The sequence below is a fragment of the Phoenix dactylifera genome, chromosome 9, assembly GCF_009389715.1.
Source record: "Phoenix dactylifera cultivar Barhee BC4 chromosome 9, palm_55x_up_171113_PBpolish2nd_filt_p, whole genome shotgun sequence".
Classification (NCBI taxonomy): Eukaryota; Viridiplantae; Streptophyta; class Magnoliopsida; order Arecales; family Arecaceae; genus Phoenix; species Phoenix dactylifera.
This window is the reverse complement of record NC_052400.1, coordinates 22332333-22359558: the sequence shown is the minus strand read 5'-3', so window position 1 is coordinate 22359558 and position 27226 is coordinate 22332333. Positions and strand designations below refer to the sequence as shown.

General features: G+C 49.4%; 2 protein-coding genes across 3 annotated transcripts; both read right to left on the bottom strand.

Moving 5' to 3' along the window:
* Positions 1-207: 207 nt before the first annotated feature.
* LOC103703823 (TATA-binding protein-associated factor 2N-like) lies at positions 208-7833 on the bottom strand. 2 transcript variants are annotated; one of them, XM_008786851.2, is made up of 4 exons: positions 7542-7833; positions 1263-1650; positions 644-714; positions 208-516 (listed from the first exon to the last, which is right to left on the bottom strand). In XM_008786851.2, exons 2-4 carry the CDS (start codon positions 1637-1639, stop codon positions 503-505), a joined length of 462 nt encoding a protein of 153 aa, XP_008785073.1. In that variant the 5' UTR covers positions 1640-1650; positions 7542-7833; the 3' UTR covers positions 208-502. The 2 variants fall into 2 exon arrangements, with proteins under 2 accessions (XP_008785073.1, XP_017697636.1); XM_017842147.3 differs by lacking the exon at positions 7542-7833 and adding an exon at positions 2198-2304.
* A 17010-nt stretch (positions 7834-24843) lies between these two features.
* Positions 24844-26975, bottom strand: LOC103703840 (protein kinase PINOID 2-like). The gene is made up of 2 exons (XM_008786860.3): positions 25964-26975; positions 24844-25842 (listed from the first exon to the last, which is right to left on the bottom strand). The coding sequence occupies exons 1-2, from the start codon at positions 26494-26496 to the stop codon at positions 24987-24989; spliced, it is 1389 nt and encodes a 462-aa protein (XP_008785082.1). The 5' UTR covers positions 26497-26975; the 3' UTR covers positions 24844-24986.
* Between the last annotated feature and the right edge of the window lie 251 nt (positions 26976-27226).

Genomic DNA, 27226 nt, shown 5'->3' with positions numbered 1-27226 from the left:
TCCAACCTATCCCATCATAGCAGATTGACAGGCGGAGAACATGTTCTGGATTATATAATTTCTCCATTCATAAGATAGACGACGAGGGATTTGCCATTAGCTATTTAAGGATCTTAGGATCACCACCCATCCTATTCCTACGAGAAGTTTAAAAAGCCCATCTTTAAGGCATTACACACAGACAATTTTCCAAGCAGCTGAATAAGAGGGGCAACAGCACAAGTAGATAATTATACTTCTAGAGCAAAGGAAGGTGGGGATACAACTTCAAAAGCGAACAAAAAACTGGTACAGGAGACTTCAACATGGAAGATGCATGGGTGTTCAGCCATGGTTCCACCAGAGGCTTTAAAACCAAAGTAAAGAAAAAAGAAGTTCCTTTTTTTTTGGCTAAAAAGAGAAGCAAGTTGGGTAGGAGCAAAACTAGTAATAACTTGAGATTACTACTACATCATATGATTTCATGTCTCACGTTCATCTTATAGAGCACTTGGTCTACTCCTTAGACTTCAGTTCCTGCCAGGGAAAACCACGGATTCTATGAGAACTTTGAAACAGGAAAGACAAATTATAATAGAAAAATTCAAAGTAAATTTTGATAAAAAACAAATGAGAGATAAATCCAACAACAGAGATGGACTACCAGACTCCCGAGGTGCATTGCACCGAAAGCACTCCGTCCTGCTCGCGAAGTTGTGCTCGTTGCAGCCCGACCTGATGACATGTTAGGATGTCATTAGCCAAGTATATTTATTGAACCGGAGCAAATCAACTACGTGCAGACTATCCATATACTGCAGGCGTGGTGTCGTCTATTGACCATGCAGCAGATCCATGGTGAATATATATCTACATCACAAACATTTCTTACGAGGTAGGGTAAGATAGTGTGACAAGTGTCACGGTTTCATGCAGGGCTCCACGCTTCAAGATGGCCAACTGTGACATGCTGAGGAAGGCGTTTGGTCGTGGGAGCTACCTACATGATTCAAACCCGTACTTTCTGCACACCTAGACAAGATATACCGAGCAACGGCAATGTGTGTCTGATTTTTTATATATTTTTCCCCCTCGTCCTCTCTTATCTACGGCCTTCTTCGTTGTTCTTTTGTGAGGAAAGGAGGAGAAAAGAGAGGAAAACTAGGTGTCTGTTAACTGCGTGCCTAGAAGAGATGGAATCAGCGCAGCCGTGTCTGCGAGGCTTAAAAAGTTTATAGAACTCCAGTGAAAGAGGGAAGTGAAGATAAGGGACTGAAGGACACCTGGTGCAAATCCAGTCTCCAGACTTCCAGGCGGTACGACCACTGCCACCGCCGAAGCCGAACCCCCGGGAGCGCGGCACATCGCCCTCGAAACCACCGCCGACGGCGGCGTCGTCCTTGAACGCGTTGCACTTGTAGCAGCTGGAGCGGCTCGCGAAGTTGTGGGCGCCGCATGAGCAGTACCAGTCTCCCGGCCGGACATCGGATCCACTGAAGCCAAAGGATGAGGACCCAGCTGCACGGCCGCCGCCGAAGCTGGCGTAGTCAGAGCGGTCGCTGCCGGACCTCGGCTCGCCGCATCGCTGGCATGAATCGCGGCGGCTGAAGTTGAGGTGCTGGCAGGACCTGCAGTTCCAGTCTCCTGGCTTCCTGTTCATCTTCTCAAACCCTACCGCCATCACAACAGGAATACAGAAATCATTGCTTCGTTACACGAGAGACACAATATAAGAGAGATTGTTACTGGTGGATGTCTCATAGTGCTGGAAAAAAGTAAAAAAAAAAAAAAAGGAAACCCGAGTAACATCTAGGCCTGAAAGAAGGTAGAGAAAAAGAGAGGAGAGACCCCAAAAAAGATTACTGCTGTACGAATCTTTCTTGAACTTGGTAGATAGTAGTTTATGAAAGAGAATCTGCATTAGGAAATAGGAGCTAAAAGAGCAAGAACCAAACAAACAAGAAGAGCTAAAAGGTATTGAAGCAAAGCAGGGAAATTAACAAATCAAGATCCCACTCCCATAACTGAAGGTTCGAAACCATATTAACAGTACTACTTCCATCTGCAACTGCACTACCAGTACATGACAAGCCTTCTGCACCAAGCACTTGAACTTGGATCGCCTGTGTTTGCTATGCATGCATGGGAGTGAGCCAGAAAGAGATGGAGGAGAAAGATTGAACCAGAAAGCTGAGGAGAATGACCACGAGCGGCTTACCTAAAAGAAGATAGAGAGGGAATGCTGGGGAGGAGTCGGAGATGAGATCGAGGATGGCTTGGTGAGCTTGTGTGCTGCTGTGGTTTAGGTTGGGGGTTGGGGGGGCTTTTATACTTGCGGGCCTCAATAATGGAGAATCAAGATTGTGTGTGGAGGCCCGGGGATGTTCTCTTTCATTTCTTTTTTTTTTTTCCACTTGCACTCCTTGAACAAGGGAATCACAGAAAACCAAAAGAAGAAAAAGAAGAAAAAGGGCATTGAGAGGGATGCTAAAGATACAATAACCAAGGGGGAATTCGAAAATGGCTTTCTTAGTAACTTCTTTTTAGACGTGGGTAGGAGCGAAGTGCATGTGCATTATGATGTAGAACGTAATCTGGCATCCGACTTCCAACATCGCCTCTTTACGTGATTCTCACCCCACTTGTCTTGGTTAAACGCACGTTAAATCTCATCTACTATGTAATGATGCTGCCCAAAGCGTTTTTTTTAAGAGGTGGATGCATGTCCTAGTTTCCTTTCTTCAGGATAGGCCCTCTCTTAGGATGCTGGTTTTACATTTCGAATAAATATGTCTCAGCTAGTGAAACTAATCAATCGTTCGCATGTGTGACTAAGTGACACATAGATTTAACTGCAGTCTAATTATTTGTAAAATGATTGGACCACCAAGGCATTGGAACCATGAACGTCACTAGTCCTTCTTTTTTTTTTTTTTTGGAGGTAAGGGGAGGCTAGGCCACCCAATTTATTCAGAAGAAACTATACACACAGCAGACAGGCAGGGTATTAGAAGGAAGCACAAGATAGAACAGAAAGATAACAGCAGAGCGAATAACAGTGAATCAGCTCAAAACGAATGCAACTAGCTCACACATGCATGTATGGTCTGGAGAACTTTAGATGCACCTGCCATTTGTGGCAGCTGATGTGCCTACTCTGAGTAGTGTGTGCAGCCAAGATGCTGGTAGTTGGAAGGTGGCGTAGTGTCCATGTGTAGATTATACTTTAATCCTAAGAATCGATTCCCATATTGGCCAAAACCCATTCCAATCTCTTATATATTCTCGATCACTTCACCTCAGCTTTCTCAATAATTTAAAAGGCCATAGATTCACACCTGGAGACATTCCTTAACAATAATTCAAAAGGTCATAGATCTCTTATTCGTGTCCGTTGTTTGCACGCCCAGCGGTATTCATAATTGACAAAAATAGTCCAGAAGGATTGAGCATTTTGGCTGAAGACTTGATCGATCTCAGATTTCGGTGAGAAGCGACAAAGAAATCAATGTGGGCCTACAAATCTATTCCATGCTGATGTGTCAAAACTAGCTCAGGTCCACGTGGGCTCGAGCTTGAGAGAGGTACCTTCATGTTGACCTAGGATTGGATAAGAAGGAACATGGAAGACACACACAATCTCAATCAGCAGACCAAGTGAATGCTCTTGCACCCATCAGCAAAACCTTTGAGACCCACCCACCCCACCTCTTCTTCTCATCCTGAACAAGGGGGTTATGTCTTTTTCCCCAAAAACCCACTTCCTGACGGTCATCAAATATTTTCTTGAGAGTGAATATTCCTTCAATTTCATGGATAATTTCAGGCCACAAGGATGCCTTAGTTTGATCAGACTTGAGGAAATCAGTCCAGAATCAATCAAGCTTGCCCATATATGGCTTTCCTTCCAATTGCCAATTTTGATGGAATTTCTTTATGCGATCAACTTTTTGATGAATACACACTTATAAGAGCTACAGTTTCTACCATCATATTCTTGACCTTAAATTGGAATTTGGAAGGGTCAAACAGCCACAGGTGATCCTTCAAGCCAATACAAGCCCCTGTCTATCTAACATGTGGCATAAAACGATGAAATTCACTCATACATATACATTCGTACATGTACACATTCATTCAAAAAATACAAAGTCCACCAAATCTTATCCCATCAATCTGATATTACTGTTCTAGTTTCTCTTTTGTCATTGACTTCCGTCTACATATATGAGTATGCATACTTGTATATGTGAGCATATGATGTGCATCTATTCCATGTCCATGTGAAAGAAGACAAAACATAAGCCAAGGACCACAATGTTTTAGATATATATTTATCTTTGTCGTAGTTGAGAGTGACTGAAGGAATTTTTGAAGAGGGAGAAAGCATCCTTTTATTAGTTTTCATGCACCAAGTGAATTGCTCAAAAGAAAGGAAGTAAAGGAAAACTGGTGAGTTTCGATAAAGAAAGACAATGGAAGTAGTCTTCGAGGATGGTGTTGACCATCTTTTTCCTTTGTTTTACATCCCTCCTCCCCCGGCTTCTTCTCATGTTTTGATATTTGTCTATCCAACTTCAGCTCCCTTTTCTTTTTCTGACCCCTTGCGTTTTTATTTGAGTGGGTTTGCTTTTGCTTTTGCTCCTTCTCTTTCTTTCCGGTGGTGTTAGTGATGAGGATGTTTCAAAACCATAGGATGATATGCCTTCCATTCTCTTGGGTGAAGTTAAAGGGAAAAGAGATGGTGGGCTGATTCCGTTCGCCTAGGGAAATGCTTCCATGCATGACCATGACCAAAGCCCAGCAAGGGGGTTTCAATGACATCACATGCCTTATTCTTCTCTTTAACTCCTCCAACACCCTCCTTTGCCTTCAATGGCAGGTGATACTACAATGAGTACCAATGTTTTCAGCCAACTCATTTCGACTATCTAAGCGTAGTATTCCCTCGGAGAAAAAAAGAAAAAAACATAGATCTTACGGACATACAAATAGACGCATTTGCAGTTTACTTATATTTATACAGATCTACTTGCTTTAAAGATCAAAACCCGACTAATTCTAAACTAAAATAATCGAAAAACTCATGGCCATTAACTAACAATTCATCTACAGCATATTCTTGTTACCATGGAACTAAATATCCGACTATATTAAAATACCAACGTTGGAATGGGGTCTGTGGGCTGGATTGCACTCACGTGGCATGGTCATTGGTCAATGTGCAGTAAGTGACGTAAACACAGCGATAAATTTCTCTTTCTTGTTGCGACCCCATCTTCTCGTGAGAAGTATCAACCTCTCCTTGCACACCTCCCCGAACCCCACCACAAACTCTCAAAGCAAGCTTGTGTTTGGATGTCTCTGATCCAGACCAAGCTGCAACATTTTGATTTGAACGGAGTATAATGGGGTTTTGTCATAGGATTCCCTTAATACTAGGATAAGTTCACATGCCATTGTCAAGACAAATCTTTTTATGTCATATCATACATCAAGAACCAATTACCTTGTTGAGACAATCAAAAAAGAAGGTTCAACAAGGACGTTAATTCTTGATAAAAAAAATTTCCTGTATGAGTTCTATTGCCTGTTCCATAATATTTTAACTGTAATAGTCACATGGATTGGCGCTTCAAGCAAAGAAGATGAGGTATTGAGAAGAGCACCTGAGTGTCCTCTCTCTATTTGTTTTGCAACTTGAATCTAGAACATTTTACAGGGAGAAGCTTAGGCTGTCCTAAAAAGTACAAGCAATGCATCGTGCAGATTATTTACTCCCTAAGAAAACTAACTAGCTAGTACATGATAAAGCATCTTCGCAATAACCGTAAATATATCCCGCATTGCTGCGAGATATGCGCAAGATGTCCTCTTGCAAATAAGATCCAGGGCAGTATCATGAGCTTGGAAACTTATGTAAACATGATTGGGCAAACTATGCTATAAAGTCAAGAGATAAACTTTATATTAGAGAAAAGTGCTCTCATGCAACATTTTTTTCTCACAAAATAATCTGCTAATAATGGAGATACTTTGAATAAAGAGTCTTCTTCAGCTAGCTTGGGTGCATAATGAATGAATAATGCAGCAAAATAAATGGAGGAATCTGTTCATGTTTAATAGATCGAGACTTCTAATGGGTATGCATAAATGCATTAGAGCCTTTCAGGAACAAATTAATGCGACCAATTTAACTGAAAGATGGCTCGACTCTGGTGTAAAAACAAGATGTATGTTTTTCTTCTTCTTTTTTGGAGAAAAGGGATGCTAGGCTTCAAAATCTTTTAAATATCCAGCCGTAAGTATCGGCATGTAGAAGAGTATTAGACTAATTAATTGCACGCGTTATATGTCGAATGAAATGTGGGCTAAGAGTAGTCTTTAGACAATGAAAAGGCTGAGGAAAGCACCTGCAGTTTGCCAAGTTCTGGTAGGGCCCCTGCTCTCTACAGTGGTAGAATCAATACAATTATATACACCCTCGGGCAACATCCTTTAAAAGGCTTGCATCCTTAAATTACCTTCACCTAAACCGTGACCTAACTCTTAGAAAATTTCCCCAAAACAATCGACAATTCTAATTGAGTGCTTTTACTTGGATGTACAACCACTAGGCCCTAGTAATTTATATAAGCCCGAGTCATCATTTGGTCCATGACCAGTAATATGCACCCTTATAACTGAAACACAAGCGCACACGCATAGAGAGAGAGGGAGTTCGTCATCAACCTTAAAAGAAATGGCATGCCAAACATTGCTTGACCTCTATTCTCCAGAAATCTAAGGTTAGGTCTATAAGTCTATTCAAGAATAGTGTATAGAATCAATATATTAGACCTGGCCCACAAACATCCTAGGTCCATTTGTCACAAATGACCTTCCAGTCTCCCCACCAATTAAATTATAGAGTTTACAAACGCGAAACCACTCTAATATTAGATTTAGAAATGATTTCAGAGAATCCAATCACGGTCATTAATTAACTAACTCATCTTTCTATAAATCTTCTTTCATTATTATCCACCAGCCCGAACCCCTAGCCCATCCTTGATTAATTCGTTTAATGGAGTTGGCGGAGCATAACTCCTCGCTTTTGAGAGATCTTCGGGATATTAATTATGAAAGGTTAGGAGATGCTCTGATACCACGAAAATTACTTCTAATTTTTGATATAACATATGCTAATTAAAGGGAGGTTAATTCCCTGCAAATCATTCTACACGTCAAAGAATTTCTCGCAATCATTTTTGATCCATTTATGCTATGTGCATTGCACATTCGTAAATTATTGGTTTGTTCTATTGAAAACAAAAAGAGAGAGAGAGAGAAAATAATCTATTCGTTTCTCACGAAGCAACGCTCCCCATCACCAATAATAATTTATTCAATTCCGACGAGGAATTCAGTGATGGTCCGGAGAATGAATCTTGAAAGGGAAAAAGGGAAGATCGAAAGCAGAACCTTGGCAATTCCATTTCCTCCATGACGGATATCAGAACAAGAGATCAAGAGCCAGGGAGAAAGAATCCGCATAAAACATTGAAAGGAGACGATCGTACCTGCTTTATTCCAATCCGATCTTTGTCCTTTGCTGGTGCCCGATAGTTGTTCTTAGAAGGTAGAAGGAGGAGAATGGGAACGGCCGGACCCTTCCATTTCTTCCCAAGATTTATAACACGGAGGTGGTGGGTGAGCGGTTGGGTTGGACGATCGCATCCAAATCTCGTTGAGATCGAATTCAAATCAGAGAGAGAGAGAGAGAGAGAGAGAGAATTTTGGGGAAATCAATCTCAAAGGCCGCCTGGCATTTTTGAGGACCAACGGGAGTAGTGGGGCGTAAATTGGTCGAGTCGTACCGAATTGGCTCGGGATCCAAACCCACTACTCTCCACGTAGAGGAAAAATTCGGATCCACCGACCGGACCAGTTCGATCACAAACCAACAAATACAACTACTGATCAAAAAGAAGAGAAAAGCGATGGAGATATATATATTTGTACGTGCCGGTTTGCGGTTGGACCGATCGACGACGATAGATCTCATCTAGCTAATGATTTTTCTTTCGGATAATGACCGGTTCTTAACCAACCTACACAAAACATTGAGTCTGGCTTCGGGTTGCTATCCGCGTGGCAAAGCAATAATAGCAATTTTGTGATGGCCCATGACTTGGTATACAGCTATGCATGGAATGAGACGGTGGATGGGACCATCAACGACGTGACTCCAGTTTATTACTCCAGCTTGCCGTAAGAAACTAAATTGGGTTTGATTCACCCTTTTCCTTGTATATATGTGTAACTTATTTTTGTCACTGGAATGGCTTAAGACGTGAAGGGAAGGCTGATATAAATGCTGGTGGGGTTGGTGGGAGCCCACATGCTATGCATGAGAGGCAGGCAGGTAGTTGAGACTTGAGACCACCCTTTCGAAGATGGCCACTCAAGCTGCTGTACAAGGGCCGCTCTCACTCTTGCAATGAAAGTTGGCATTAAATAGCCATAGTTTTTCTCCAGCATTCCACTTGAAAATTACTTGACGCAGTTACTTGCCGAACAATGCGTAAAAAGAATTCTTCATTGTTGCGTGAAATATAATTTGATCAAAAATTTGAAAGCAATGAATGCAAACTTGTGTTTAAATTCTACGGAAGGCTTTTTGGTCCAGCTCCTGATGGTGTCAGGGGCGGAACTTGCTACACGCTGACCTGTTTTCACCCATCAGCAGTGGCTTTACAAACCTGAACATCCAGTAGATAAACTGATCTACTGGGCTGAAAGGCTCGTGATATAATATGCCCGGCCCAGGATTTGGCCCGGGCATAAACAAGAGGCCTAGGGCAAATATCAGGTTGGCTTGAAAGCCGCTACTGCCGTGGGTATGATTAATCACGCAACGTTATATCTAATATCCTTGGATACTGAGCAGTTCCTACCAAACCATATATATATATATATATATATATATATATATATATATATATATATATATATATATATATATATACTTGCCCATTTTTACTGGAGAGAACAGTAAATAAGTCATAATCTACCATGATTCAGTTGGTCTTTTCGTCAGTAACCTTGCGTGCATATTTCCATCAATCGTGGACCTGAAATCATGCAACAGCCAAGAAGGAAAAAAGCTCTCTCCTATCCGCCACCCACCTCATGTAATCATGTGAGGGGTCGGGTTCATGTATCACGATGCCACAAGGTTTACCGCCCTCCATCATTTCACTCCCCTTGAAGGGCGGGGATGATTGGAGACATCAATTGGAGAGCTAACTTGGATAGTATATTCTTGATAACAAATCCATGCAAGAGAGGTCCATCATTGACACGGATTGTTGCTCATTGTTTTAGGATTCCTCGCATGATTTCTTTGGTAAGATTTAAACAATTATGAGCCACGATAGCCAAGTAATTAAACATCAAGGCTCCTCTCCTTGGAGACTAGGGGTTTCATTGTTCCCTGTGAGTTATTTTATAAGCTAACATGTCAAAACCAAGTGGCCAATCGAGTGACATCCGCAGGCCATGTTACTTGTATATTGATGTGGTTTGCGGATCCCACAATAACATGCCAATGGCTTACGGCTTGCCCAGTAATAAAGCGATATCCGACCAAAACATATGCAAAATTAATTTGAATGCATCCGACTCGGGGAGCCAAGACAACACAATATATAATGAGGTCGGTTAATGATCAACTTGGTGATATAAATCCTTAATTAATATTTGATATGAACCAAGACTTTGCAGCACTTGAAGAAGCCACGTTACCATCTTATGAAACAAACGTTTATGTGGCGCGGCAGATCAGTGCTGTCCAGCTATTTTCTTTCTTTTTTTTTTCTTAAAGGAAAAGAAAAATCATTAGAATGGATGAAAGGCAATTTGGTAGACAAAAGAGGTGAGGGCCCGAGTTAGGGTATTAGGTGCAAGGCTTGGAGACTATTAATACAGCCCGGAGTGATCATCATGCAAAGGTGTAGCCGAAAAGGATTGCACCATGACTATTGCGACATGATGCCAGATCATCCGGCAAAATGGACGGCCCCAAGAATATTTCTGTTGCTAATTAGAAAGTGAAAGCATTCGATGCCGTACGCATTGATATCCACCACAAAATGCTGTAATATTTCAGTAGCAAGAAATTTTGTCGAAAGAGGGATAGATTTTTGTTAGTTGACCAATTTCAGGTCCGATCCGTCAAATTCAGGTCAACTCGAATTCACTTGGTCATCTAATGTAGAGTTGGGCAACGGGCCGTGCCGGGCCGGCCCGGCCCAGGCCCACTGGGCCCGAGGTCTAAACGGGCCGTGCCGGGCACGGCCCGTTCAGCACGGAACGGCAGCCCGGCCCGGCCCCAGGCCCGTCTATTGACGGGCCGGGCCGGGCACGGCACGAGACGGGCCGTGCCTGGTGAGGGGGGGAGAAAAATAGCCGTTTCCAACGGCTATTTTGGGAAAATTCCAATTTTACCCCTCCCAACAGTCCAAAAACGGCTAAATTGAGGGGTATTTTGGGAAAAAAATTTTTGGGGCTTCTATAAATAGCCCTTTCCTCCCTCATTCTCACCACACCAAACCAACTATTCTCTCCTTCTCTACTACTATTATTTCTCTCTTCTAAAGTGCTCTTCTAGCAATTTAATTTTTAGTTTGCATTTAGCAAGTGTTCAAGTGCTACACAAGAGGAGGTTCCTGTTGAGAAGAGAAGGTCACTCCTGTTGAGAGCACAAGAGGAAGCTCAGAATCTCGGCTCTGCCTCTGCCCTCCGACCCTCTACTCAATTCCTCCTTGTGGTTAGTTTTTATTTTTTGAATTCATCAATTTAGATATGTCATCTTTTGAGGAAAGTCAGTTTGGCATTCCTCCTGTTTCTGAGGGAGAAGAAACTAATCCCCAACCCCATGTTCCTAGTTCCTCTAGAACTAGTGAACCGAGTGAAGATCAAACCTCTTCTCGTAAGAGGACTAGTGCTGTATGGAATGAATTTGATAGAGTTATGGTTGATGGAGTCTGGAAAGCTAAATGTAAAAAATGTGCCAAACTTTATAGTTGTAGTAGTAGTGGGGGAACAGGGCATTTAAAAAGACATCAAGAGAGTCATAGGATGCATGATTCTCATGCTCAAACTCAAAGTACCCTTAATATACAAGGGGGATTACTTGTAGGTAATTTTGCATATAATCATGAAAATCAAAGAAAAGCACTTGTAAAATGGATAGTTAAGGATGAATTACCTTTTAGTTTATGTGAATCTTTTAATTTTGAAGAATATGTTCTGTTGCTGGTGGTCCAAACCGAGAACGATTGGCACAGCGGTGTGAACGGGGTTCCCTTTGAGTTGCTTTGATTGCGCTCCGCCCTCCGCCGTGAAACCTGCAAGCAAGCCTCGCACCACCACCGGGGTAGTGGGGGCCCTCCGACGATCAAGTCAGAGGAGATCGAAGGAGAAGGAGAAGGTAGCAGGTGAGATGATACTCTGGAAGATATATCTTCCCCTCCCCCTTCCCCCCCAGCCTCATATATATCAGGCTGGGGGGTTTTTCCGGAGATTCGTCATCGTGTGGCACGATGGGGCTGCCGCTGACATGGCCGTTACAGGGCGTCGTGGGGCAGCGCTGGGTACAGCCATGGCAGGGCATAGTGGAGCTCCGCTTTGTACGGCTGTTACAGGGGATCGTGGGGCAGCGCCGGATACGGCCGTTGCAGGGAGTAGTGGAGCAGGGGGCCGCGGCGTGCCTCAGAGGAACAGTCTGTTGTTGTCGAGAGATTGCCGACTCGGGGTCGGATTGCTGGATCAAGGGGCAGCCGACTCGGGGTCGGGCTGCGGAGCCGAAGATATCCGACCCGAGGTCGGATTGCTGGATCAAGGGGCAGCCGACTCGGGGTCGGGCTGCGGAGCCGAAGATATCCGACCCGAGGTCGGATTGCTGGATCAAGGGGCAGCCGTAGTCTTCCTGGGCGCGCGTGCCGGTCACGTGGGGCATGGTGGCTAAGTTCCCCCGTAACAGTAGCCCCCCACTCCCGAGCCTGGAACCAGGAGGGGAACGGGTGAAGGGAGTGATGCTTCGAGATTGCCGCCATCCCTCGGAAAGGCGCGCGCGCTCCGAGCTTCCCGCCTTCTTTATGGCGTATGGCCGTTGTCGCTGATCTGGCGGTCTGCGGATTTCGGCGGACATCCTTCCTCTTTTTACCTCTCGGTAGCGCTTCGCCGACTCCTGACTCTTGAAGTTCTTCCGGCGCTAGGCCAGGCATCCGAGGGTTAGGCCTCAGAAAATTCATCCGGCGCTAGGCCTGGCATCCGAGGGTTAGGCCTCAGGAAATTCTTCCGGCGCTAGGCCAGGCATCCGAGGGTAGGCCTCAGGAAATTCTTCCGGCGCTAGGCCAGGCATCCGAGGGTTAGGCCTCAGGAAATTCATCCGGCGCTAGGCCAGGCATCCGAGGGTTAGGCCTCAGGAAATTCATCCGGCGCTAGGCCAGGCATCCGAGGGTTAGGCCTCAGGAAATTCATCCGGCGCTAGGCCAGGCATCCGAGGATTAGGCCTCAGGAAATTCTTCCGGCGCTAGGCCAGGCATCCGAGGGTTAGGCCTCAGGAAATTCTTCCGGCGCTAGGCCAGGCATCCGAGGGTTAGGCCTCAGGAAATTCATCCGGCGCTAGGCCAGGCATCCGAGGGTTAGGCCTCAGAAAATTCCGCTCGTTGGTCGGCCAAGGCTGGCGCAAGCCGAGGCGACCGGTCGGGGCTTCAGGCTAGTCTGCTCCCGGGATGATCATCGGGTTAGCCTGGCATCCGAGGGCCGAGCCTCGGGGAATTCCGCTCATTGGTCGGCCAAGGCTGGCGCAAGCCGAGGCGACCGGTCGGGGCTTCAGGCTAGTCTGCTCCCGGGATGATCATCGGGTTAGCCTGGCATCCGAGGGCCGAGCCTCGGAAAATTCCGCTCGTTGGTCGGCCAAGGCTGGCGCAAGCCGAGGTGACCGGTCGGGGCTTCAGGCTAGTCTGCTCCCGGGATGATCATCGGGTTAGCCTGGCATCCGAGGGCCGAGCCTCGGGAAATTCCGCTCGTTGGTCGGCCAAGGCTGGCGCAAGCCGAGGTGACCGGTCGGGGCTTCAGGCTAGTCTGCTCCCGGGATGATCATCGGGTTAGCCTGGCATCCGAGGGCCGAGCCTCGGAAAATTCCGCTCGTTGGTCGGCCAAGGCTGGCGCAAGCCGAGGCGACCGGTCGGGGCTTCAGGCTAGTCTACTCCCGGGATGATCATCGGGTTAGCCTGGCATCCGAGGGCCGAGCCTCGGGAAATTCCGCTCGTTGGTCGGCCAAGGCTGGCGCAAGCCGAGGCGACCGGTCGGGGCTTCAGGCTAGTCTGCTCCCGGGATGATCATCGGGTTAGCCTGGCATCCGAGGGCCGAGCCTCGGGAAATTCTGCTCGTTGGTCGGCCAAGGCTGGCGCAAGCCGAGGCGACCGGTCGGGGTTTCAGGCTAGTCTGCTCTCGGGATGATCATCGGGTTAGCCTGGCATCCGAGGGCCGAGCTTCGGGAAATTTCGCTCGTTGGTCGGCCAAGGCTGGCGCAAGCCGAGGCGACCGGTCGGGGCTTCAGGCTAGTCTGCTCCCGGGATGATCATCGGGTTAGCCTGGCATCCGAGGGCCGAGCCTCGGGAAATTCCGCTCGTTGGTCGGCCAAGGCTGGCGCAAGCCGAGGCGACCGGTCGGGGCTTCAGGCTAGTCTGCTCCCGGGATGATCATCGGGTTAGCCTGGCATCCGAGGGCCGAGCCTCGGAAAATTCCGCTCGTTGGTCGGCCAAGGCTGGCGCAAGCCGAGGCGACCGGTCGGGGCTTCAGGCTAGTCTGCTCCCGGGATGATCATCGGGTTAGCCTGGCATCCGAGGGCCGAGCCTCGGGAAATTCCGCTCGTTGGCCACGCGCCTGTCGCTTGCCGCTCGACGGGATTTCTCCGTGGCCAGCTACGATCGTGTTTCTCCTATTCTCCAAGCATCGCCTGGGGAACACCAGAAGGGTATTAAATGCTAATTGAGGCGTTACCTGGGAAATCGGATCGCCAGTTGCTGCTTGCAAGGAATGTCAGTTAAGCGGCCGCGATACGCGCGCTCTTCGAGGCGGATGCGGCCTGGGCGCGAGCGGAGATACGTGGGCCGTGGGATACACACCGCCCGGAGTGTCCTGCATGAAGAATGCAATTAAGGAGAACGACGCTTAGGAGATCGTGGGAGGATACGCCTCGAGAGCTGGAACGGCTCCGGATTCGGTGCGCCCGCCTTTATTGGAGCCACCCGCATCGGAACGACCGGGGGGCCACAGTTTGGCTATAAATATAAGTGCAGGTGCGGTGGAGCCTCCCAAGCCGGAGCTATTCAGGTTGCCATGGATCGTGGACCTCCTCTCCGGCGTGTGGCTGGGAAACCCCTGCCGGAGGAACGGGAGGCGCGCCCCTCGCGACTTCCGCCAACTAGCCGTTTCATCTGGGATCAACAAGGAGGTTCTCCCCGGCGGAACTCCGCTCTAGGCGTTTCATCCGGGATCACATCCCCCCTCCTTTCAGCTCCGCCTCCCGATTGAGCTCTGCGCCAGACGCTTCATCCGGGATCGCGCCTCCTCGCGCTCTTCTCCCTTGTATTCCTTCCCTCCCCTTCTCCTGGGAAGGACCGGAATATCCCTTGGAGGTGGCGTTCCTCTGGAGGCAGCGGGAACTTCTTCTGCGGCGGCTCCTCATCTTTTTCGTGAGGCGTCGATGGCGCCTCCGGGGGGAAGCACCCACGCCCGGTGGGATTGCAGCTGCTTCGGATGGAGGGTTCGGGATCCCAGATCTTCAGCTCCACGGAGTCTCCACCTCTTCCTTGTTTTCTTTACTCCCCAATTCCCCTCTGGGAATTCTTTGCAATCACACGAACACACCGTTGTAACCAGGAATTATTGAAATGAAAAGAATTGTACATTTTTCGAACTGTCTTCCTGGCTTTGTCGTTCTACTGGTAATACGCCCGCAGATTAGCGGAATTCCAGCTCCTCGGAATTTCTCGACCATCTAGGGCCTCCAACTGGTAGGAGCCAGGTCGGTTTACCCAGCGAACCCTATACGGGCCTTCCCAATTTAGCGCCAGCTTCCCACCTTCCGCGGGTTGAGATGCTTTGGCTCGCCTTAGCACCAGATCTCCGATTCTGAAAAGTTTTGGTCGGACCTTGGAGTTATAATATCGGGCCACCCTCCGCTGATACATCGCCATCCGAACCTGCGCCATTTCTCTTGCTTCTTCCAAGAGGTCCAGCTTCCCTCGGAGTTGCTCCGAATTGGCCTCGGGTCGGTGCGCGGCCACCCGGGGCGAGGGGAGTCCGAGCTCCACGGGAACAACCGCTTCCGTGCCATAGGTTAGGCTGAAAGGTGTCTCCCCGGTAGGAGTCCGATGCGTGGTCCGATACGCCCAAAGGACATTCTCGAGTTCTTCGACCCAAGCTTGCCCCGTCCGACCGATTCGCGCCTTAATTCCTTGGAGGATTGTCCGATTTGTGACCTCGGCCTCACCGTTGGTTTGGGGATGCGACACAGATGTGAACCGATGCTCGATCCCGAACTCATCGCAGAAATCACAGAAATGCTTGTTGTCGAACTGTCGACCATTATCCGAGATGAGGACTCGGGGTACCCCAAATCGGACAATGATGTTTTTCTTCACGAACTTCCGGACTTGCGCCTCCGTGATAGTGGCCAGCGGCTCTGCCTCCACCCACTTGGTGAAGTAGTCGATTGCAACAATCAAGAATTTCCGCTGGGCTGAAGCGACGGGGAATGGTCCGAGGATATCCATTCCCCACTGTGCGAAGGGCCAGGGTGCGGTGATTGGTGCCAAGAGGACAGAAGGGACTCTCTGGACGTTGGCGTGGCGCTGGCAGGCGTCGCATTTCCGTACATGATCCTTTGAGTCCTCCAACAAGGTAGGCCAATAATAGCCTTGCCTCATGATCTTGTGCGCCAAGGACCTAGCCCCCAAGTGCGATCCGCAAACGCCCTCGTGGACTTCGCCGAGGACGTAGGCCGCCTCCGAGGGGCGGAGGCACCTTAAGAGGGGGGCGGTAAACGAGGTCCGATACAGCCTCCCTTCATAGAGTACGTAGTGGGCGGACTTCTTGACAAGTCGCCGAGCTTGATCTTCGTCTTCAGGGTGGATCCCTTCGGCGAGGTAGGCGACGAGCGGGTCCATCCAAGACGGCTCCGGATCAATCGCCATCACCGCTCCAGCCTCGCCGATGCTCGGGGCCTCCAGGGTCTCCAGGTAGATTGCCCTCGACAAGTTGTGCGCCTCTGCGCTCACCAAGCGGGACAACCTGTCGGCCCTAGCATTTTCGCTTCTGGGGACCTGCTGGATGTCGACACTGCCGAGATCGGGAATGAGTGCTTGCACCTTCCGGACGTAGTTCTGCATGATCGGGCTCCGGGCCTCGAACTCCCCACGGACCTGCCCGACCACCAGCTGGGAGTCGGTGAAGACCTTCAAACGCCGGATGCCGAGCTCCCTGGTGAGTTTGAGTCCCGTGACTAGGGCCTCGTACTCCGCCTCGTTGTTGGTCACTGGAAATCCAAATCTCAAGGCATACTCGGCTATCACTCCATCAGGACTGGTAAGGACCAGCCCGGCTCCTCCACCCTCGGGGTTCGACGACCCATCGATGTGAAGCGTCCAGGTCGGGAGGTCGAGGCTGGGCGTTTCCGGCGGTCTAGGTTCCGCCTCCTGCACCGTGCACTCAGCGAGGAAATCCGCGAGCACCTGGGCCTTGATGGCGGGTCGAGGCTGGTAGCGGATGTCGAACTCACCGAGTTCTATTGCCCACTTCACCAGCCGTCCCGCATTCCCGGGGTTGCTGAGGATCTGTCGTAGTGGTTGATCAGTTAAGAGGGTGACAGAATGGGCCTGGAAATAGGGGCGGAGTCTCCTGGTCGCGGTCAGCAGCGCGAAGGCGATCTTCTCAGCCTTCGTATACCGCGTCTCGGCATCCCGTAGGACCCGGCTGATGTAGTACACGGGCTTCTGGAGCTTTGCCTCTTCCCGAACCAGCACCGCACTGACCGCGGTTGGGGAGACCGCCAGATAGAGGTAGAACATCTCCCCTTCTTGCGGCTTGGACAGTAGGGGAGGAGACGCCAGGTATTCCTTGAGTTGGTCGAATGCTGCTTGACATTCGGCCGTCCAGAGGAAGTCTTTCGGGCGTTTTAACACCTTGAAGAATGGTTGGCAACGTTCGGCCGATTTTGCCACAAATCGTCCAAGCGCGGCGACCCTTCCAGCGAGCTCCTGAACCTCCTTTACTTTGGTCGGAGGGGACATACCTTGGATGGCCTTGATTTTGTCCGGGTTGGCTTCGATACCCCGCTGGTTGACAATGAAACCGAGGAACCTCCCGGCCGAAGCGCCGAAGGCGCACTTCGCTGGGTTCAGCTTCATGCGAAACTTCCGCAAGGTGGTGAAAGTCTCCTCCAAATCCGCGATGTGCTGGTCTGCATGGCGGCTCTTCACCAGCATATCATCCACGTACACCTCCATGTTCCGGCCGATTTGCTCTTTGAAGATTTTGTTGACGAGGCGCTGGTAAGTGGCGCCAGCATTCTTCAGACCGAAGGGCATTACCTTGTAGCAGTACAGCCCCCGGTCTGTTATAAAGGCAGTTTTCTCCTCGTCCTGTGGGGCCATCATTATCTGGTTGTAACCGGAGAAGGCGTCCATGAAAGACAGCAGCTGATATCCGGAAGTCGCGTCGACCAGTTGATCTATTCGCGGAAGCGGAAAGCTATCCTTAGGGCACGCCTTGTTCAGGTCGGTATAGTCGTCCTCCACTTCCCGCTCGCCTTCCGGACAAGTACAACATTTGCCAGCCACTCGGGGTAGCTTACCTCCCTTATGAATCCTGCCTCCAAGAGCTTGTCTACCTCCTGGTCGACCACCCGGATCCGATCCGGGGCACAGTGTCTCTTCTTCTGCTTTATTGGTCGGTGGGTCGGGTCGACGTTGAGGGCGTGAGAAATGACCTCCGGGTCGATCCCAGGTACATCGGCCGCCGACCAGGCAAATACATCGGTATTGGCTTGGAGGAATTCCACCAACCGGGCCCGAGCTCCCGGATCGAGATTGGCGCCGACCCGGACCGCCCGGTCGGGGCGGCCTTCCTCGAGGGGGACTTCGACCACACCCTCGGCCGGCTCCCCCTGCCGCAAGGCCACCTCGTCTCTGGCATCAAGGGACTCGACGCTTAGGGCTTCCACGGGCTTCTTCCCTTTGAGGGTTGCTAGAAAACATTGCCGTGCGGTCGGTTGGTCACCTCGGACCTCTCCGATCCCGACCGCCGTGGGGAACCGCATGAGCAAGTGGTACGTGGAGACCACCGCGCGAAGGGCGTTCAGCCCGGGTCGCCCGAGGATAGCGTTGTAGGCCGAGGGAACACGGACGACCAAGAACCCGAGTCGCACCGTGGCTTCTGCGGGTGCGACGCCCGCAGTCACAGGCAGCTCAACGACACCTTCCGCCGGGACAGCGTCACCGGTGAATCCTACGAGGGGGGTGGACATTTTGTGCAACAACTGTCTGGACAAGCTCATCTTTTGGAAGGCCTCGTAAAACAAAATATCAGCTGAGCTTCCACTATCCACAAGAACACGCCTTACATCATAGTTTGCCATAGTGAGGGAGATCACCATGGCGTCATCGTGGGGAGTCTGAACCCCCTTTACATCCTCATCAGAAAAGGTGATTACATTGCCGACCCTCTGCCTCTTTACGACGGCCGTCCCTGACGCTTCCGTCGAGCCCCCTGCGTTCCTCACGGGCCGAGAGCAGCCCCCAGTGATAGTGTGGATCACGCCCGCAACGGGTCGATTCTGCTCCCGAGGCTCCGGAGGAGCCGGGTTGGCCGGACGCGGGTCTGCGGGGGGACGTCGGTCGCTCACATATCGACCGAGACACCCCCGACGGATAAGAGCCTCGATCTCGTCCCGAAGCTGGAAGCAGTCCTCTGTGTCGTGGCCGTGGTCTCGGTGGTACTCACAGTACGCCCGGGAGGGCCTCTTTCCAGGGATCCTTCGTATCTGTCTCGGGGCCGGGAGGTCCTCCCGCCCCTTGATCTCCATAAGGATCTGGGCCCGGGGGGTTAGGAGAGGGGTGTACCGGTGAAAACGTCGGGGCGGAGAACGAGGGCGTGGGGCGCCGTGGTTCTTCGCCGGCGACGGGCTTCTGCGCCGACGCTGAGGCGTCGGGCTCCTCCTCTGGCGTGCCTCTTTCCGCCTTTTCTTCCCAAGCTTTTGAGGTATCTCGGCGGCCTCCTTGCTCCGGTGGGCGGCCGCCTCCTCGGCGTCCGCATACTGGTTCGCCCGGGACAACAGCTCTGGGAAGCTCCACGGCAGGCGTTTGTCCAGGGAGAAGGTGAGTCTGCCCTTCCGGAAGCCACGCTTCAGGGCTGAAAGAGCTACCTCCTGACTCAGGTTCCGGACCTCCAGCGTAGCCCTGTTGAAGCGGGTAAGATAATCCCGCAGGCTTTCTCCCTTGTTTTGCCGGACCTCAAAGAGGGAGTCGGAGACCAGTCGCCGCCGGCTACTGACGGCAAAATGAGTGATGAAGAGGCGAGTGAACTGGTCGAAAGACCGGATTGAGTCAGCCTCCAGCCCGGCGAACCACGCCCTCGCCGGGCCACGGAGGGTTGCCGGGAAGGCCTTGCAGAGAAGGGGATCTGATGCTCCGTGGAGGAGCATAAGGGTCCTGAAACTCTCGACGTGATCCCGCGGGTCTGCCGCCCCGTCATAGGGCTCGATCGCCGGCATTTTGAACCCCGGCGGATTCGGGGTCCGCAGGATCCTCGAGGCGAGCGCCGGCTGGGAGGAGATCTCTAAGTCGGCGAAGGGATCTTTGGAATGGCCCTTCAGGACCTGGAGTTGTCGGTGAAGATCGTCCACCCGCCGGTCCAGGGAGCGCGACCGGTGGGTGGGAGACAAGGAGCGGCGAGAGGGGGACCGACTGGAGCGCGGGTTCCTCGAGGACTGGGGGGTCTGGGAACGCGCCCGGGCCCGCCTCTCGTACCCCGCGCAGCTCCGGTGGGAAGGTCCCGGCAGAATGGAGCATGCTCGAGAATCCTCCTCGCGCCGGCGCTCCTCCCCATGGGAGAGGAAGGAGCGCGGGTTGAGGAGGACAGGCGAACGCTCAGGCAGCAGCGGCTCCTGAGCCCGCCGCGGCGCCCGGGACATCGCACCCTGCAGATTCTGCACCGCCTCCGCGAGGGTGCGAACCTGCTGGGTTAGCTGGTCGAACTGGGCGGCTTCGACCATCTGAATGGGCGGTGGGGCGGTGGAGTGTTGCTGAGAGCGTGTTGGAGATGCAGCGGCCTCCCGGCCAGTGGCGCGAGAGGCCCCGCGACCGGAAGCATTGGAAGCTCCACGACCACCTCGCCGTGCCATTACGATCGCTCTGAGATCAGGCCCTCCTTCTAGCGCCAACTGTTGCTGGTGGTCCAAACCGAGAACGATTGACACAGCGGTGTGAACGGGGTTCCCTTTGAGTTGCTTTGATTGCGCTCCGCCCTCCGCCGTGAAACCTGCAAGCAAGCCTCGCACCACCACCGGGGTAGTGGGGGCCCTCCGACGATCAAGTCAGAGGAGATCGAAGGAGAAGGAGAAGGAGAAGGTAGCAGGTGAGATGATACTCTGGAAGATATATCTTCCCCTCCCCCTTCCCCCCCAGCCTCATATATATCAGGCTGGGGGGTTTTTCCGGGGATTCGTCATCGTGTGGCACGATGGGGCTGCCACTGACATGGCCGTTACAGGGCGTCGTGGGGCAGCGCTGGGTACAGCCATGGCAGGGCATAGTGGAGCTCCGCTTTGTACGGCTGTTACAGGGGATCGTGGGGCAGCGCCGGATACGGCCGTTGCAGGGAGTAGTGGAGCAGGGGGCCGCGGCGTGCCTCAGAGGAACAGTCTGTTGTTGTCGAGAGATTGCCGACTCGAGGTCGGATTGCTGGATCAAGGGGCAGCCGTAGTCTTCCTGGGCGCGCGTGCCGGTCACGTGGGGCATGGTGGCTAAGTTCCCCCGTAACATGTTCAATTAAACCTACAACCTGCTTACAAAAGAACTAGTAGGCGTACATTTAGAAGAGTAGCTATGACTAACTTTTTAGCAATGAAACAAAGTTTAATTGAAACACTTTCTACTTTAAATGTAAAAATTTCATTAACTTCTGATATTTGGTCAGCATCTGTAAGTAGTAATTGTTTTATTGCCATTACTGCTCATTATATTGATAATGATTGGCAATTAAATAAACGTATTCTTGCTTTTTGTGCTTTTGATTTTCCACATTCTGGACAACAAATTTTAAATATCATTTATCAAACTGCATGTTCATATAATATTAATGATAAAATTATGTCTATTACTTTTGATAATGCATCTAATAATAATTCTGCTGTTGCATTATTAAAAGACTCATTGCATCCCATGTTAGATGGAAATTTATTGCATATTAGATGTGCATGTCATATCTTAAATCTTTCTGTTCAAGCTGGCATGGGCATGATTCAAGATGTGATTGGTAAAATTAGAAATGCAGTTTCTTTTATTCATGCTTCAAGATCAAGACTTCAAGAATTTAAGGAACTATGTATAAATCATGGTAAACGTTTTAAAAAATTTAAACTTGATGTAATTACTCGTTGGAACTCAACATATAGCATGATACATGATGCATACCCATATAAAAACTTATTAAGTGCATATATTAATGATCGTGGATTAGGCTTTACATTGACTGAAACTGATTGGAATAAAGGAAAAATTTTGGAAGATTTTTTGCTTAGTTTTTATAATGCTACCAATGTTCTTTCTGGTATTTATTATCCAACTTCATGTTCATTTTTACAACAAGCATATATAATTAGTCAAAAATTTGCAGAACATAGATATGATGATGTTTTAATGCCTATTATTGACCTAATGGAATCTAAATGGAATGAGTATTGGGACAAGATATGTCCTATGCATAACTTAGCTGCTGTATTTGATCCTAGAGTTAAATTGAATGGCGTGCTAATTTTACTTGATGCATACTGTGAAAATATGATTAAAGATCCTGAACCTGCTAAAAATGAGGTAAAACAACTTCTTTATGATATTTATGCTATATATGATGAAAAAATTCGTGGATCTAGAACACAAATACAAACCTCTATTTCTTCTTCTAGTAGTTCTCGTTCGTCATCTATTTTTTCATTCATCGCACAGAGAAGACACACACATGCTTCAAGTTTATCTTCATCTTCTTCATCTTTAAGTAGTGAACTAGAATTTTATTTACGAAATGATCTTCAGTCTGCATATGATGAAAATCAAATAGAGAATCTAGATGTATTATCTTGGTGGAAGAGTGTTAGAAATCAATATCCTGTTATGTCTGCAATTGCACGCGATATTTTAGCTGTGCCGATGTCCACGGTAGCATCGGAATCCCCTTTTAGTGCAGGTCGGCGTGTTCTTGACGAAAAGAGAAGTAGGATGACGGGCGAAACGGTGGAGATGCTTCTCTGCTTCAAAGATTGGTTGGATGCTGAGGCAAGACTTCAAGATAAAGGTGGACATAATACAACATCCTCTGATGATGATGATACAAACACTACTGAAGACTGAAGAGTGAATACTGATTCACTGAATCACTGATGATTAGTAAGATTTCTTAATTTTTTATAATTGTACATTTTTATTGTATTCTGGAGGTCAGACCAAGGTCCAAACCTCGGCCCTTTCTTATTGTATTCTGGAGGTCAGACCAAGGTCCAAACCTCCCTTCATGTACCATTTTGATTTAAATTAATAAACTGGTAGGGGTCTATGCCAAACCCCCCACCATTAAGGTGGCTTTATATTCATAAATCCTTAGTTTTCAATATTTATTAATTTATTAAAAAAATTTATGAAGTATTAATTTTTATCGGGCCGGGCCGGGCCCAGGCCCGGACCGTGCCAGGCCCGCGGGCCAGCCCGGCCCAGGCCCTTATGGGCCGTGCCGTGCTTGGCCCGCGGGCCTAGAGCGGGCCGTGCCGGCCCAGGCCCGAAGCGGGCCGTGCCGGGCTCGGCCCGCGGGCCAGTAACCTGTGACCCAGCACGGCCTCCTTAAATGGGCCGTGCCCGGCACGGCCCGGCACTGTAGCTATCGGGCCGTGCCACGGCCCGGCCCAGTGCCCAACTCTAATCTTATAACTTGCAAATGGGCGGTATAAGTCGGCTTAACCCATGCATCGGCCTGCACGAAGATGAAACGTAATTGGGAAATGGGACAAAACGAGCGTGCCTAAGCGTGTCATCGAGAGCTGGCTGACCAAGAGCCAGACCATCGAACTTCCTTCCCCCGCTATCATTACCTGCTTTTGACCCTCCATCCCGGTCTCCTCGTCCATCCATCATCGGCCTCTGCACCCACACCACCACCTTATCATGCCCCCTCCTCCAACAGCCCCCACCCCAACTATTTCAATTATTTTTCTAATTATTATTGCTATGCTGCTACTACTATTATTATTTCCTTAGTTTGTTGTCATACTCCTCTACCATCATTATCGCCATACAGGTTACTTATGGTCGATCCTAGCAACCGACACATCATATGCTTCATGGTATGTTAGCAATAGCTCAAACATGCCTACTAACCATCAGATATGACCCGTCCCGAAGCTTAAGTGGCTCATTTCAATTTAGAAAAAATCATGCATTGCCTTGAGATTTATGGGGGTCATAGTCAAATGGAGGCTCAACTGTATAATAATAAAACAAAATTACTTATTAATTCGTGGCTCAAATTGCTACAACGATCAAGGATTGGTATGGTATATGGATAGACCGGCGGTTTCGGTTGGGCCCTATTTATTGCTCGGTGAACCGCCAATTTTATATCGAATCGGTGATTGAGCAATGATCTTGCGGGTGACCTCTAGCTCTTCACGTATCATAGTCCAATTTGTGCTACACCCAATTCTCATTGCTCTAAGACGTAGGGCATTATTTTTCTTGCTCAAGTTTGTACACCGTTTACACCTAAACATTTAAAGCTAAAGGCAGATATTGTTTCCCATTCTCAAGGTTATTGCTGTACACCTACTTTTTCTTTCTTAAAAGAAGTTAATCCATGCGCACCATGCAATGGAGATTCATATACAATACATTGGTATTAATGTTAATCAGTCCATAATATATCCAAGGTGTTTAATGTTGCGTCAAAAATTGATCAACAAAAACGCATGAATCTCAAAATGTTTCATGTGAAAACGAAGGTTCCACCAAGCAGCAACCTTAGAAGATTAGCCATCTACTCTTATCCACCACTCTTCGTCAAGAGGGGACCTAAAGATTATTACCCAAGTATTCTTTGAGAGCACAAATAATCTGAGGCTATAATGACTCGAACATGGTTGATCCTCCTAGCCAACCAACGAGGCTATAATCATCCACTCGACTTCCAAGGATTAACCGACAACCTTCTAATCTTGATCACTTTGTAACCGTGTGTCATCATTTTTTTTTCCTCTTTTGAATATCTGTCATGTGCGTTACACGGCTTCTACTGTGCATTCTGCAGCAACATCGAGGATATCTCAATGACTAATTAAAGCTATAGCTCTAGCTAGGAACCCTGGTTACTTCCAGAACATTATTTTTTATTAAAAAAAAAAGAATCCAATTAACTTTCTCAATCTATTACAATGTAATTCCATGAGGACCTGTTACTTGTATGCATTTCCTAGTCATTACTCTTGCAACAAGTCTCAATTCCAAGCCAAACATAATCTTCTTCTTTTTATAAGATTAATGCATGTAATTAATTAGCGGTAACAATAACCAACTAATCTTCTTTCTATTAATTCCTTGTAATTAGTGGATTGGAAGACAGTTATAACCACGACTCTTTACATCTTCACATGAGTCTTGCTTACACGTTATTAATGTACAATAAACACGCCCTTAGAAGCAATCAAAATGTTGACGGATGTGGTGAGGCTCGTCCCTCTCCTTCCTGCTGAACTTCTGGACGGTGGCTTTGGTCCTCGTTCTTCTCAGATCTCTGGGGACCTCAGGAGGCCTGACCGACCTAATGAGGGCCCAGTTCACTCCCTTGAAGAAGTCGTGCCTCTTGATCTCCACTGAGCCCTTCAAGCTCCCTATCCTCCTCTTCGGGTTCTTCACCAAGAGCTTGCTTATGAGGTCTTGAGCTCTTAAAATCTCATCCAAGTCCTTACCACAGGTTGCCACCTTAGGAAAAGTGAGGGGCTGCTTGATGATGTTGGCCAGCGTCTTCTCATTATCCTCACCTTTGAATGGCGTCCTCCCATACATCATCTCATATAAGAACACCCCAAAGGTCCACCAATCTACGGCGCTCCCGTGGCCAGCGCCGGAGATCACCTCCGGCGCAAGGTACTCGTGAGTGCCCACGAATGACTTGGACCGTGCAGCGATCGGCTCGGCCACGAGCTCGGGGTCAAGCTCCTCAAAACCATCTTCCTTGGTGACCGTCTGCGGTGCACGCCTAGCCCTCTTGCTGCTCCTGATCGCCGCGCCATAGAACCAAGAGAGCACCGGCTGCATCGGCGGCACGCAGGATGAGCTCGAGCCCTTCACATTCTTCTCCACGGACTTGCAGTCTTGCCTTCCCCTAAGAAGCCTCGGAACTACATCACATTTTAACGAGAGATCGAAGTCAGAAAGCATGATGTGGCCATCATCCCTGACGAGAACGTTCTCCGGCTTCAGGTCCCGGTATACCACCCCCATCATGTGGAGGTACTCCAGAGCCAAGAGCGTCTCCGCGGCATAAAACCTAAATTTCAGTCAACTTTTCATTATTTTCAGTATTTATCTATTATAACAGACCAGACCGACGGAGCAAGAATAAAAGCAAAACAAAGGGAGGGACGATTGCATGTTGACTAATTGACCACCTGGCAGAAGAGATGGTGAAGCGCCTTCCCGGCTGTCGTTGTCGGACGACGTGCAAATCGCCACCGGGACAGAACTCCATGGCAAGGCAGGAATGGTGCGCCGCCTCGAACTCGGCGTAGAGAGTGGGCAGGAAGGGGTGATCGAGCGTTCGAAGGATCTCCCTTTCGGTCTCCGCCCTCTGGAGCTTCCTCCGGAAGGCGAGGGCCTCCTTGTCCACCACTTTCATAGCATAGAGGCAGCCCGCGGACATGGGATCTCGGAGCTGGCACAGGTACACGTTCCCGAGGTCGCCGCTCCCCAGCCGCCGCACGAGGCGGAAGTGGTCGAGCCCCACGTGGCCCGCGGCGGCCTGGACCCTCCGAATGGCCTCCCACTCGACCTGGTTGGCCTTGTGGGGCTTGTGCTGGGCCGCACTGCAGCAGTACGAGCGCACCGACACGGAGCTCGAGCTCCCCAAGCTCCGGCGGGAGTCGGGGACCGTCAAGGAAGAGCAGCTGCTGTCGTAGTCGGACTCCTCTCGGCTAGTCGCCATGGTAATGGAAGAGGAGCCCTCGCCAGCTCCTCTTAATTATATAGCAGCCATGGCTTTCTGGTTTTGGACGGGGGTCGTATCCTCCGCGCGAATCCACCGTTGGATCGCGCAATGGTCCCTTCCAGATCTATGCAGGCGGATGAAGGGAGGAGTTCGGAGTTCTTGGAGATCTGTGCGTGCCAAGATCCAACGGTCGACGTCGCGAAAGATGCAAAACCCGCACCCGTTCGTTTTGGAGAAGGGCGAGGCTTGCACATTGGCTGGCAAGGAGCTTCTCGCTGCGTTGTCTTGTTATGTTTTAGGACTGAAATACCCATCTAATTTCCCATTTTCACCTCCTTTCCTACGTAAGATTCCGGTGGTGTTCTTATGATTCCTTCTGAAAGGACAAGAACACCTCGTTCCATCGAGCTTTGTTGATCAAGTGAGTACTGTTTGGCTGCAAGGAAATGGGAAATGATCGGGGGAGGCGATCAGTAAACTGTAAGGCTCGGGGTATTATTGAAGGCTAGAGGGGAGGAGCGGGGTGCACGGATCACCCGTGCCGCATTAATAATTTCCCACCTCTCACGCACATTCGATAGGTGTCCCCTTTTTCCTCCTCTCATTTTCCTCGGCGGGTTCAGGTTGTGTCTTTCGCGCGAAGGAATGATTCTCCTGCTTTCACTTCCTCAACCATTGGATCTTAAATTTTTATGTTGGAGCTTAAAACATCAAACACCTATGCATT

Excerpts from the sequence above, each read along its gene's own strand:
- LOC103703823 (XM_008786851.2), bottom strand. The coding sequence starts at position 1,639 with ATGAACAGGAAGCCAGGAGACTGGAACTGCAGGTCCTGCCAGCACCTC. Across the intron at positions 715-1,262 it reads GGAGACTGGATTTGCACCAG|GTCGGGCTGCAACGAGCACA; the intron begins GTGTCCTTCAGT and ends ACATGTCATCAG.
- LOC103703840 (XM_008786860.3), bottom strand. The coding sequence starts at position 26,496 with ATGGCGACTAGCCGAGAGGAGTCCGACTACGACAGCAGCTGCTCTTCC. Across the intron at positions 25,843-25,963 it reads TTCACCATCTCTTCTGCCAG|GTTTTATGCCGCGGAGACGC; the intron begins GTGGTCAATTAG and ends ACTGAAATTTAG.